At 45.6% G+C, this 14283-nt stretch overlaps 1 protein-coding gene across 48 annotated transcripts in view; it reads right to left on the minus strand.

Moving 5' to 3' along the window:
• SRPK2 (SRSF protein kinase 2) overlaps window positions 1-14283 on the minus strand; it is a 228861-nt gene that overhangs the window by 30117 nt on the left and 184461 nt on the right. For all 48 annotated transcript variants that reach the window (XM_070617120.1, XM_070617109.1, XM_070617096.1 and 45 more), the window contains 3 exons: window positions 13623-13710; window positions 13071-13158; window positions 9351-9457 (listed from right to left, as the gene is read on the minus strand). In XM_070617120.1, the coding sequence (XP_070473221.1) occupies window positions 9351-9457; window positions 13071-13158; window positions 13623-13710 (283 nt within the window). The remainder of the gene's footprint in view (window positions 1-9350; window positions 9458-13070; window positions 13159-13622; window positions 13711-14283) is intronic.

Here is a 14283-nt window from a genome sequence, read left to right on the forward strand (position 1 = left end):
TGACAGTTCCTAGTAAGTACCAGTAAAATGGACAGATATAGAATAAGACAAGGAAAAACTTTTGACTTTTTACCTTAGAATATTTAATGTTTTAGATAATACTGGAATAAGAATATGTTTAAATTATGTTTAAAATACCAAAGGACCAATGGTAAGAAAGATATCATTATATATTTCCATAAAGAATAAGATTATAATCCTGAAGGGAACACAGTCCAATGGCCTGTAGGTTATACACTGACATCCATGCATTTTCTTTGTGCAAACTGAAATAACATGTTGAGTTTTTATATCTGAGTAACAAGAAAGAGCCTGAGAAGTACAAGAAACTAAAAGGCACACTGATGATTTCCAGCCTATAAAGGTCAAAGAAACAAGATCTGAGAAACTTTGAAGAGTTTCAAATTTATTCCAATAAAATTTCAATTATCAAATATTAACTCAAAGTAAATGTCAAGCATCTTTCCTAAAAGATCTTTTCAACACCATCTCATGCCCAAGTCACCCCCATTGTCCCACCTGAGCTCCTTCGTAGTTCTGAGGCTGTTTCACTGCGTGCGGGCCTACACAGGTAAGAGTTAACCAGCTTCAGCATCCAAAGGTGTACCGAGTGCCCAAAGGCAACGAGGCACTCGACACCATCAACGTGCTCTCAGCAAGAACTGAAGGTCCCAGATTTTTAAAATATTAGCTATTGCACTCAACTGGGTTAACTTTCCTTATGAAGCGCAGCTTATAACGTCTGAGAATGAACACAAGGAACAGACTTCACCACTGGGACAAATTAAGTAAGTTAATTAAGATGATGCAAATCATTAAAGGAAAGTAAACAGTTACGAGACGCAGCACGGCGCGCTGTTAAATTACGACCTTGGGAGTCACAGGCTCCTAAACTGCCGCTCCATCATCCACTTGCTGGCGAGGCACCGACGCTGCCTGAGCCTCCACCTTCTCATCTGAAAACGAGGGGAAGTATCTCTATTCGAAATTCGGGAAGGATCAGAGACTCAAAATAAGTGGTAGAATCAGAAGACATGTACTGATCCTGACGAAATGACTGTACCTTTGCCAAGTCACTCATCAAACTTCTCGGGGTCCCATTTCTCCCGCTCTAATAGGAATGGGCTCTACCCGCTAACTTCTGCAGTACATTCCAGCAACAAAACTCTGATTCCATAATTTCTTTTAATTCCAGACTACTATTCTTTAAAAAAATCTTTAGCTGTAAGATAAGAAGAATGGTTTTATTTTCAAAAATATCATTCCTGCTCTCAGCCAGTGAAGCTGAAAGCAATAAAGCACCGCAGAATCCAGACTCAAACAAGAATGCTGAGCAATCTTTCAACCATTTACGGAGAATAACTATGACGCTGCAAAAAAATAAAAATCAACAAATCAAGTTTCATGTCCAAGGAGAGCTCTCCTCTTGCAAATTCTGAAAAACAGAGTCCAAAGGAGCCTTCGCTAATCTCCCCTCTGCGGCCTTCATTGCTCAAACGAGCACGTCTCTCTCGCCTAAGACGCACCCGCCTCATCGGCAGGAGGCAGCAGAGGCCCTCACCGCCGCCTGCTCCCATCCACAGCTGCCATGGAAGCGGCGCTCAGCCCACCTGGGTGGGCCAGGGCCGGCCTGCACCCCCCGATGGGCCGCGTGCACCTGCTGGAGCGGGCCACTTCCCTCCCAGGGTGGCAGAAGGCAGAGCCCAGGGCGGGGGCGGGAAGCCCTGCATCTGGTCAGGAACTCACAGCCACAGCTCCGAGCAAGTCCCTCCCCTTCCCTGACCTCAGCTCAGCCGTCCAATGCGGGGCTGGGTGCAGGTGGTCTCTGAGGGTCTTCCCACGCACTACGGACCGCACCAGAGACCGTCAGTCACTTGTGTTTGCGCACAAGCCAGCTCCCCTCCACAGCGCCTCGCTAAAATAGGTCCTGTTATCCTGCAGACAGAAGAGGAGGAATCCTTGCAGATACAGAAGTTAAGAGCAATGCAGAGACTTCTCTAGAAGGCATGCCCAGCCCTGCTCACGCTTCCCCCAAATTCTAAACTGCAAAGAGAGACAGAAAGAGAGCAACTTTCCAAAGCATTTTCTGACCCTGGGCACAACGTGGGGCCTTTCTTCCCACCCCGACCAGGCTGAGGACACGAGGCCAGGAGACCTGGCCTGCCTCTCACTCCACAGTAAGGTGTTGCTAATGCTGCACCAGGAGAGGCCCCAGTGGCAGCCGGATGGACAAGTGGGCCAGGGGCCCCAAGCAGGAGCCCTTCCCCGGATGCCAACTCCTCATGGGTGTGCAGGAAACACCAGTGGGGCTCTCCTGAAGCCGAGAAATGGTTCCCCAGGGAAGCTCCAGCTCCCCCTGGATTTTTCTGCCTCCCTGAGACAGACATGAGGCAAGTCCTACCAACTGCTTCTTTTTTTTTTTAATTTGTTTTTTTTCTACCAACTGCTTCTGACACGCGTGATGTCAACCTGCATGGAGAGGGCTGGAGACGCCTGCCACGATGGAAGAGGACAACAACGAGACGCCCTGGACAGGGGACCCAGCAGACGCAGGCCTGATCCACTTCCTCAAATACCCGACTACTGTCCTATCAACATGGACGAGCGAGAATCAACGAGGAAACCTGGCAGCTGGGCTGCTGAACGAGGGCAGGACGCAGACAAGGCCACACGCCCAGCACAAGAGCGCACAGGAGCAAGGAGGCGGAGAGAGAGCCTCACTCACTCCCCTGAAAGGGGCGAGTCCCCCATCTTTCTGAGCTGAGGACCAACATTCTGAGGGATCCCAGGTTAGCACAGAATCAGACATACTACTACACGGAACAAATCCAAAAGATAAACACGTTCACCAACTTAAAATCAATCTCCTGGTCCAAAAGTGAACAATACTGGCTCGATCCTAATCAACGAGGAGCAGTGAAGTAATTAAAACGGTAAATAAATACTAAGTATAGACAAAATCAGTCAGTGATAACAGGCGAGCCAGCCTGCCCAGCAGGGCCACGCCTCCCAGGCCCACGGGGGCCATGGCCCCAAAGAAGGTGGGTTTGGAAAAGCACTGCATTCTGAGTCCCCTTAGCTTACACATTGCAGCACGTATTACCAATGACAAATGACCTCTTAAATAAAATCTACTGGCTGTACTTTTAAACAATCTAACTGCCAGCTCTACCATTAAGGCAAAATAAAACGAGTTACCACAAACAGAGACACGATGCACACGTCTCATACAGACAGGCCACAACCTAACATGCTCCCAAATCCTCCTGCGGACACTTCACCCCACCCCACAATGAGAGCAGGGATCCTGGAGTCGCGTCACCTGGATTCAAATACTGCTTTCCCCACAGTAGCTGAGGGGCCTGCAGAAGATTCTCGCCCTCTCTGCGCGACGCCTTCTGCAGAGATGGCATCTCTGGCCTCCTAAGGTTGTGGTGAAGACCAGGTGGCATGATACAAATAAGGCACCTAAAACCATGAACACCTGTAAAACGTGCGCCCCAGCGAGGGCCTGAGAGAGCAGAACGAGTGTTAGTGACAATCGCAATGACAGGAAAGAGTAACAATAACTTAAAAATCCAGGGCTACAGGCTCCAACTGCCACTTTCTCCAGTCCTGTAGCAGAGTCACCCAGATCGGGGCCTTGCCCTTTCCAAGCTCCACGTGATGGAAGCAGCCACTTCTCTGCAAGGTTTCTGGAAAGGGCAATAAATTAAACCACAAAGTTTCGAGAAGCAAAATGTCAGCTACCCTTTCAATGGCCTAAGAAAGTCAAAGCCACGTTTAAAGAACGCCGCGGTGTGGAAACACCCATCACCTGTGGGCTATCTTTAACGCACCGCGAACAAGCAGTGCCAACACGGGTGCCCTCTCTCCTCTCAGATTTAGAAATAAGAGCTAGACATAAAACAGACCTCAGGAAAGCTGCTTCAAAGAGAAAAGAGAAAGGAAAGCTGAGGGCCGAACAGACAACCACAGACGCCACCCGTGAGGCCAGAGCAGCAGCCCGAGAGGAGGCTGCCCACGCCGTCCTCCCACCACCGTCAGAGGCCACCAGGAGGGCCCCCTGACCCCACACGAGGACACCACGGCCAAATGAGGACAGCCAAGAACCGCCCAGAGGACCGACACTCGGGGAGTGGAAACGCTGAGCAAGCCATTGAGTCAGTTGTGTCATTACTTTTAGGGAATAAGCAAGTGGCAACGTTCATCTATGAGCTTGTCAAATCACAGACAGGTCAGCCCTTTTGTACAGAACAAGAGGAACACACGTCTGCTCTTTCATTTCAGAAAAGACACCTATTGAAAACGTTTCTTGGGGCCGGCCTGGTGGCGCAGCGGTTAAGTTCGCATGTTCCGCTTCTCAGCGGCCCGGGGCTCACCGGTTCAGATGCAGGGTGCGGACATGGCACCACTTGGCCAGCCATGCAGAGGTGGCGTCCCACATATAAACTAGAGGAAGATGGGCACAGATGTTAGCTCAGGGCCAGTCGTCCTCAGCAAAAAGAGGAAGATTGGTGACAGATGTTAGCTCAGGGCTAATCTTCCTCAAAAAAAAAAAAAAAGTTTCTTGACCACATATGACATGAAGCAAGCTACATAGAGATGTGGAACTCCCAACACATGGTCCGTAACTCTGAGGTGCTCACAACGCAGCTGGGGAGAGACCACGACTACTTCGTGCTGGTCACTATGCGGGACTCTTTACCAGGAGTCTCTCAGTATTAATCTCTAAAATAAAGCCACAAATTACATATTACCATCCCCATTTCACAAATGCGGGAATAGATTCACAGCAGTTAAGTAATTCGATCGGGGTCACAAAATACTAAGTGCCAAAGTTAGAATTTGAAACTAAGCCTACCACCAAGGCACATACCCGCTGGACTTTCCCCTGTTCCAGGGGTTCTCACTGAGAAGGAATTTCGCCTCCTTGGGGACATGTGACAAGTTCAGAGACGTTTTTAATTGTCCTATGGGGGGGCGGTGACTGATACAGGCCACCTAGTGGGAAGAGGCCAGGGATGCTGCTAAACATCCTACAATGCACAGCACAGGCCCCTACAGTGAAGAGGAACCAGCCTCAAAGGCCACCAGTTCAGGGTTGAGAAGCTTCGGCCCCCACTGTGTGACCCTGCAGTCTTCAGGAAGGACCAGATGCAGGCTGCGGGCACCAAGGAGGGAAGGAAAACCACTCTGAACGGGGAAGCACCGGAAGCCTCTGCCACACAGGTGGGATTTTGGCTGAATCTTTAAAAGCACGGGTAGAAAAGAAAGGATGGTATTTTCAGCATCTAGGACAAAAGAAATGATCAGACGTGAAGCTAAAAATGGCAAGGCATGGATTTTCTCTAAAATACCTACAAAATGAAACTAGTAAAGGGGCTGGCCCCCGTGGCCTAGTGGTTAAGTTTGGCACGCTCTGCTTTGGTGGCCTAGGTTTGGTTCCCAGGCACAGACCTACACCATTCATTGGCAGCCATGCTGTGGCAGCGTCCCACATACAAAATAGAGGAAGACTGGCACAGATGTCAGCTCAGGGCGAATCTTCCCCAAGCAAAAAATTAAAAACTAAAAACGAAACTAGTAAAAATTTATGAATAAAAATTTTGGTAAATCAGCATGTATTTATAAATGCTTGGGACGTTAGTGAATATTCATAAGAAAATGGTTGATTCCAGGAGGGAAACTGGGTACGAGAAGGACACACATTTTAGAATATTTAGGCATATTACCTATTTAAAAGATTAATTAATGGGGAAAATTTACCTGCCAGGTAACAGGAGCTGACTGAGGGTTCATAAGGGGAAATGTGCACTGACCTCAGATGGCAGAGGACCCTCACCAGGGTCACAGGAGGACGAGCGGTCCAGCTTTACTGGACAGGCCGAGTGCAATTTCAAAGGCAGGACGGGCTGCTTGGCAAAATGGTAAAGGTGTGAGCTCCGAAGCCTGATGATCTGGGTTTGAATTCCTGCTCCACCACTTACTAATTTTTAAGTTACTTCCTGATGAGGGGCAAGTTACTGAAGCTCTTTGTGCCTCAGCTCCTCTTCCATAAAATTGGGAGAGTAAAAATACCCATTTTCAGAGAGTTATTGTGAGGATTCAGAGAACTAAAATTTGCAAAGTACTCAGAACTGTGCCTGGTGCATAGTAGACAGTGAATGAATATTTATAATTATTAAGAGTAGGATCCCTTGGGCCAGCCCGGTGGCACAGCAGTTAAGTTCGCATGTTCCACTTGGGTGGCCCGGAGTTCGCTGGTTCGGATCCCGGGTGCAGACCTTACACTGCTTGTCAAGCCATGCTGTGGCAGGTGCCCCACATATTAAGTAGAGGAAGATGGGCAGAGGTGTTTGCTCAGGGCCGGTCTTCCTCAGCAAAAAGAGGAGGATTGGCGGCAGATGTTACCTCAGGGCTAATCTTCCTCAAAATAAAAAAAAAAAGAGGAGGATCCCTTTACATCTTAACAAAAGGAAGGTACATCATTCTCCTTTTTTTCATGATGAAATTATGGCTTAAGAAGGCTAAGTAACTTGGCCAAAGTCCTTAGCTGGAGTAGGGTATATTTGACACCAAAACCCAAGCCCTTTACTCCATATATTGCTTCATGGAAGCCAACGATAAGCCTTAGACAACAGGCAATGGAAATCCACTACAAGTTTCTAAATGGGGAATATGAATGATTAAAGGAAGTTTTACTTAGGAAGGCAACTGCCACCGGAAAGGAGAGTAACCTGGAATAGGGAAGTGGAATAAGATGAGCCGGACCCCCGGAGAGCAGAGAGAAGCCTGTGAAAGGGTGGAGGAGGCAGGGCCTGAACTGAGGATGGTGGTGCCGGAAATGGAAAGGACATCAAGAGTAAAAGGCACAGCACAGGAGGGATAGACGGTGAGGTGACCAGCGAGCAGAGCAAGTGACACAGCAACAGGGACGACTGAAAGGCCTCGAGCTCCCTGACTTGGAAGGCGGAGGCCACACGGTGAGAGTGTCCGAAGGCCGCCTGCCTCGTCTGCTCTGGGACGTGATGTGACCCTGCAGCTACATCAGTAACGGATCTTTCCAGTGCGCCCTGGGAGTCTGAACACGGAACCCGTGGCTGAAGCAAAGGCAAGGAAGGGAAATTCAGGGAAGCAGATTATTTACTGGGATATACAACAATTTACTACTTTGAAAGTTACAAGTTTAGGCGAAAAAATCCAGATTCCAGGATAATATTTTTCTTAAATAAAACTAAAGATGCGTTCACACGAAAGCAAAACAAAACTTCTAACACTGCCTACAAGAACTAAGTGTAAACCACATAAAAACCAACTTTCATCTTGAAATTTTTCTAGACCAACGAAACAGTACAAGGGCTCTCAGTCTCCAGAGCACAGGGCACCTGAGCTGCAGTGAGCAGGACACATCCATTAAATCGCTTGTTCACGCAGCACGCATGCGTTCAAGCTCCATGAAGCTGCAAGAACTTCGTCCTTAGAGGGACAGGCTCTTCCACTTGCTAAGAAAGGCTAGATTTTGTTTTTCCATTGTGGCATTCACAGTAAACGTCGACGGTTCAACTGCCAATTCACCTTCCTACACGGCCAAGCCCGAGTGTGGAGACATGACAGTCCCCTATGGCAACAGCAGACGTCTTGGAAGACGCCGGGCCCAAGGGAATGACAGAACCTGGGTGAAATACATGCAGGCTGATATTTCTGAAATTATTTACTTTTTGTTAGAATATATAAATCTTTCAATATTTTCAGGATTTATCAGAGATAACTAAGAAATTTTTTTAGCCTTTTAACAAGATGAGTTTTTTTAGAGTTTCAAGTTGCCGCTAACAGTTGTAAATACCAATGTGTCATTTGGGGATCAAATAACTTCAATTAACTTATGCAGTAATTTTCCCCCTCACTTAGCACATATCTTCTTCTACATCAAAGAAAAATTATCGTTTTTCACTTGAGATATTAGTCATGTTAAAGTAATGGATTAAAATGCTACTATCCAAAGTCTCGAAGGGAACAGATGTATTATTAGACAAACGCCAGCCACAAATCTACAGTGGGCAGGTATGTGGGTCTAACGTTCCAGCATGTGTAAGGAGAGTGTCCACCGCGCAGGCCATGCAGAGAGCCGGCCTGTCCAGCCCTCTCCTCAAACACCACCTACAGCTTTAGAAACCAGGCTGCCGAGCTACAGCACAGAAAGACAAACATACACCAAGAGATGTACGCGGGCCGACCAAACAGAGCTACCTAGACACAATTTCAGAAGCAAAACCCACGATGCTTTTACTAAACAAATGTAAGCTTCAAAATTTTTATAAAAAGGGTTTAAAATCTACTTATACGCATGTATGCAAATCTTTTTATGCACCCACCTCCTGAATTCACAAGTCTTCAATTGTGCATCGTTCCCTGATTCTTTTCCTACTTAAGAATTCTGGACCAAAGACTGTATTTCAGGCCTGGAGCCCTGGGCAGGCCCAGCTCAAGCTCCTGGAGGCAAGGGAGGGGCTCCAGACACCTAGTTGTCTTCTCAAGCAAATACTTACTCTGCAGAATTATGCCCAGTAATTATCCAGTGTATCAGAGAGGGAATCCAGCATAAGTCACATCTGCAACTTTGCTAATTGAGGCGGTTGGGGCAATGGGGATCCAGACGGATACATTCCACCCAGAAAACTGCATCTGGTGACATTTCTAAGTAGGAGGAGATCTTCCATATGTGTACACTCTCATTCTATAAATATTTGCTGGAGCAGCATCACCAAATCAGACCCTAGCTATAGGTTTTCTTTTGTCAAGCTAACTAAACAAAGTACAAATCTAACACAGTTTCAAAACACAATACTCCCTGAATAACTTAAACATTTCTTCAGTTCTCTCTCATTTACACTCCATCCAAAGATACTCAGAAATAGCAAATAGACACAATAAATTATCTATGTCTTATGAATCATTTTCTAACGAATTCATTATTTTCTAAGGAACTAAGTGGGACATTTTCTGGTAATGATATTGGATAAAATAATTTCTCATCATACCATATCACTTACCTTAGAAAAGATCAAGACACCAAAAGAAATGTATGCCTCACGTTTACACATCACTCCCTTTACACAACAGAAAGGCACATCACCAAATAAATATAAAGTTGATTTAACAAGTTCAAAATGCCAGCCACTATATGTATATATTTTTAAAACAGGAATTACATATACATTAAAATATATATACGTGTATAGGTTTGTGAGTATATAAATAAATCTATTTTTGAATGTAAAAAAAGGAGTATGCGTTGAAGGGCTCGCCAGTTAGGTACTGGGCTGGGGGGCTGCCCTCGCCAGCCTCACCTGTCGAATGATGCTCTTCACGCAGCGCACGGGGAGGCCTTGGTAGTTGGACTTGATGATCCACTTGAGGAGATGGTGGCCCAGCACTTCGAAGACCATGCAGACATCTGGGATGAGGCTAAGGATCATTTGCGGCTGTTTCCTGGAGCGATGCAGCCACTAACAGCGGCATCACTGTGGCACATGGCAAAACATTTCTTTCTTTATAAAATGCAACATCAATCCTAACAATAATACCAAAAGTGGTCATTTGTGGTTTCTCACCTAAATAAAACAATCTAACATTCAGTAGGTACTCATTATGTGCCATATATCACTTAATGTGCACTCGTAACCACCTCAGGAAATCACGTTCTTATCCCCACACAGAGAGGAGGAGGGGAAACCTCAGAATTCAGAGCTCCCTGCGCCACGCGGTCCAGGCCCACGCGCGCCCGCGCTCATGCCCCTCAGCGCACTCCGCCCTGGGAACCAGTCTCAGTGAAAACCAGCGAGACTGAGACCTCCGAGAGACTGGGGAGGAAAACAGCGAAGAAGCCCGTCCTAAGCGTCCTGTCTGCCCACCTAAATCTCCAACCACACATCAGATAAAACACCTTCTGAAGCAGAGATTTACCAGACGCCGTGAAGACACTTAATCTTGCCTTTGGATAATATCTTTCACCTCGTAACTAGACAGTGTTAACACCACAGGCAGGTCTCAGGAATGTAGGATCACAAGATGAGACACGGCATTAAGACCAACCTATAGGAATGAAATCTCAGGAATATGGTGTTTGTTTAAAAGGAACAATCAGACATTCTAGTCAATCACCGACCCTCCAGGACTGCGACCCACCGCAGTCCATCACAAATATATTCACGTCATTCACACGGGAAGATTTTAAATGGCGCTGAAACGCCTCAAGAATATTCTGTTCATCCCGGAGGCCTCCACATAGGTAGTTAAAGAAGGTCAGTGGATTTAATATTTTTAAAAACCGGCATCTACCACATCACAATAACTAGTGCTTCAAAGATTTTTAACAAAAACGAGAAAAGTATTTCTACAATATCGGAGAACAGACGCACTATAGATTTATGCATAGATCATCTAAAGCTGGAAGTTTCTTACTATTTTCCAGGCTCATTACAAAAAATGGCAAACTATGGACTAAAGTTAGTAAAGACAGAGCTGAAGCCCGAGATTTCTAAATTATGATCTGTCTTCTTGAAACAATGACAAATCTAGACTGTGGTGGTTTCTGAGCACTTTATTTAACAGTAAAAAATAGCCACTAGAATGTATACACCAAAAAAACCTCCATTTACCTACATATTAGATGGTTTCTCCAAAGAAACCTTCTCCCTGTCAGCTGTCTCAGGAACTGCCCGGCAGATCTGATCCGAGAGGAGGGCCTGCCCGGCCTGCCCACGAGCCAGAGGCTCACGCAGACAGAAGGAGCGGCTCTACTCTCTATCCAGCAGGAGCGACAAATGCGCTCAGCAGTCAGCAGAAACGACTGTAAGGCAAAGGGCAAGGTGACATGAGCAGTCGTCGGTATGTGCTAGTAACCCTGAGCCCAATCTCTAGAATACAAAGACTTCCTCCAATCCACAGGGCATGAGGGGAGCGCTTCCCTGAGGGATCAAGCCTCAGCAGATGGAGAAACAGGACGTCACTCTGGGGGCGAAGCTGGGAGAAGGCTTTGTCCTCAGGCTTCTGGAGCTCGAGCGGGTCGAACATCAAAATGCCAGATCTGTTCCAAACATGACATACAGGAAAGAGCAAAACCTCAGGATGGAGGGAGGAGACCCCGGCTCCTGACATACCTCTGGCCCCCATCAGTCACAGGGTTCCGAGTAAGTGGGTCAATCTTCCTGAACCTTGGGAGATGAAGGCAGTGCCTGCGTCAGCCACCCGAACGGCTATCTCAGAGGATGGAGAGTGAAACCGTGGCACGGGTATCCTGGATACTCACGGCATTACCTCCTCTCCACGTGCGCTGAGCCTCGAGCTACGGTCTTGGGTGACCAGAATCCCCGCTCACCTCCTCCTGAGCCCCATACAAACCGACGAGAATGCAAACAACCCACCAGGAGCCCAGGCAAAACTGACATTTTCCAAAGGGAAAGGGAAGTCCTGAGAGGCCCTGGCTGTCTTCTCGCTAGACACACTTCTCTTCCAAGAGGACCCAGAATCAGGACGTGGGCTTCCCTATGCAAGAAGCAAAAGGAACAACTAACCTTATAGCTAACTAGGAGACTTTCACCTTTCAAGGCTCAGTTTCCATCAGGACAACTTCTTTTTGAGAAAGCAAATACTCTGTCTGACATTCTAATAAAAAAGAAAAAAAAAGTAAATCGAACAATTTGATCTTTAAACAACTAAAGTAAGTTGATACAGACTTAAGGGGAAGAGGCAAGACTTAGGAGAAAATAACCTTGATTGAAGAATGTGATTCACACGAGCATTTAAAAAGTCATTTTTGCATTATCAAGTAAATTTGAATAAGGACTATGATGTGATATGTGATACCAAGAAGTTATTCTTATTTTATTTAATGAGTTTTACGATTTTCTTCAGTCCATATTTTTTCAAAGATGCACACTGACATTTGTAGAGCAAAAGAACATGACTTCTAGGACTCGTTTTGAAATGATTCAGCAAGAGAAGAGAAAAAGGATAAACGAAGCAACTGTGACCAGACCTCGATAATTACTGAACCTGGGTGACAGGTTTATAGAGATTCACTGCGCTGCGCTCTCTAATTTTATGTGTGTTGGAAAATTTACGTTATAAATGTTTCTAAGGGAAAACAAGGGAGGTCTCTTCCATCAAGCACTGGCTTATGTCAGATTTACCAAACAGTACAGAAAACGCATCTCTGTACTTTTATCAGGTTTTCCAAAGCAGACAAACTAGGAGCAAAATAAATGAAACCAAACACTTCCACGCCCCGCTGGTGGAAAGACGGCCCTCGGCAGGAGCCAGTGCAACCGCACAGGATGACGTCAGCAGGGCGCTTTCCCTCTTCCTGCCTCACCCGCACGGGATTCTGTGCAGCTCCTGGGGGATACCCAGCACCTGCGTACTGATGTCCGAAAGTTTAAAGCAAAGGGAAGTGCTAGCATACACTTCCATCCACCACCATAAAATAAACTCCACTAGAATTAATTAAAAAGAGTAGGAACTAATTCTACGCCAAAATCAAGTCAAGTTGTTGTAAAAACAATTTTACAAAATGCTACTCCACCATGGGGCTGGCCTGGTGGCCCAGTGGTTAAGTTCGTGTGCTCCACTTCAGTGGCCCAGGGTTTACCAGAGTGGGTCCTGGGTGTGGATCTATACACTGCTCTCAAGCTGTGCTGAGGCGGCATCCCACACAGAGGAACTAGAATGACCCACAACTAGGATATACAGCTATGTACTGGGGCTTCGGGGAGAAAATTTTTAAAAAGTGGGGGAAGATTGGCAACAGATGTTAGTTCAGAACCAACCTTCCTAACACTAAAAAAAAAAAAAGACACTACTACATCAAAAGCCCCAAAAGGTCCTCGCAGAGCACTCCAGACATACCATCTACTAACAGTGTGCGGCGACACTAGAGGCTGTATTGGAGTGACACAGCAGAAAACACAAGTTTACAAGCCTGAAAGATTTCCCTTTTCTTAAAAGTCAAAAGAAAAACTGCAATATAATCCAGCCATTAGGAAGCAACAGAAGTGTCAGAAGGATACGTATTCCGTTCATGCCTGAAATCTTGAAGTCATCGATCAGCTGAACTACCATGTCTTTATTTGGGTCACTGGGATCACTTTCTCGAACCTATGGGGAAAAAGTGAATTCAAGAACAGCAGCATAAGAATGAAAGTCATTTCCGTTATATTGTTTTAATAAAAGCGATGCTTTTAAAAATAAGATTCAGGGGCCGGCCCGGTGGTGTAGTGGTTAAGTTCACGCACTCCGCTTTGGCGGCCTGGGGTTCACCAGTTTGGATCCCGGGTGCGGACATGGCACCGCTTGTCAAACCATGCTGTGGCAGGCGTCCCACACATAAAGTAGAGAAAGATGGGCACGGATGTTAGCTCAGGGCCAGTCTTCCTCAGCAAAAAGAGGACGATTGGCGGCAGATGTTAGCTCAGGGCTAATCTTTCTCAAAAACTAAGATTCAGTATTTGAACTTATAAAAAATAAATGCAATTTTAATTTAGTAAAACCCAGAAAAACCCCTCTGTGAAATTTTAAGTCATTAATTTTTCCTGTATCATTCACATTTTTACAGTACTTACACATTTGAGCAATTTTATTTCATCCAATGCTGTCTCTGTATAATGCTGGGCACTTTTTACAACTTTCATTGCAACAAATCTTTTCCCCCTTTAAAAAAAAAATGCATATTTTTAATATTATCAGAAGCAATCATTATAATGAGCTCTATCCAATAAATGGAAACTTTTAATAAGCTTTCCTTTAAAATAGTACTTTTCAAGTTGTGGAACCAAAATTAAGCAGTGGGCTCATGGATCAATACAATCTCTTTTTTGCTTTGCGTTTCCATCTTTTCCTAATAAAAATAAGATAGACTAGAAAAATGTCAGAGTTCATCACATATAGTAAGGTTTAGCTCTTGTAAGACTTTTGTTTCAGTCCACACACACACACACACACGCAGACCCCATGTATATGCGTACTGGGTAGCAATGCACTTCCATACTGTAGGTCATGGCTTTAAAAAAAAGAGCCAGAAACCACTACACTGAGAGGCCTATACATTATGATTTTATATTTGAATGTGTTTCTGGTATAGATGAGTTAGTAAGAAAAGTAATATGACGCCAATGAAACGTAATTTCAATGAAGAAGCTTTAGATACAAAGGCAGAAGAAAGTTACTATTTTAAGATAACAGGCAAATAAACTTCAAAGAGAGGGGGAAAAGTCTGGCCGGGAG

This window comes from Equus przewalskii, chromosome 4 (genome assembly GCF_037783145.1).
Source record: "Equus przewalskii isolate Varuska chromosome 4, EquPr2, whole genome shotgun sequence".
Lineage (NCBI taxonomy): Eukaryota > Metazoa > Chordata > Mammalia > Perissodactyla > Equidae > Equus > Equus przewalskii.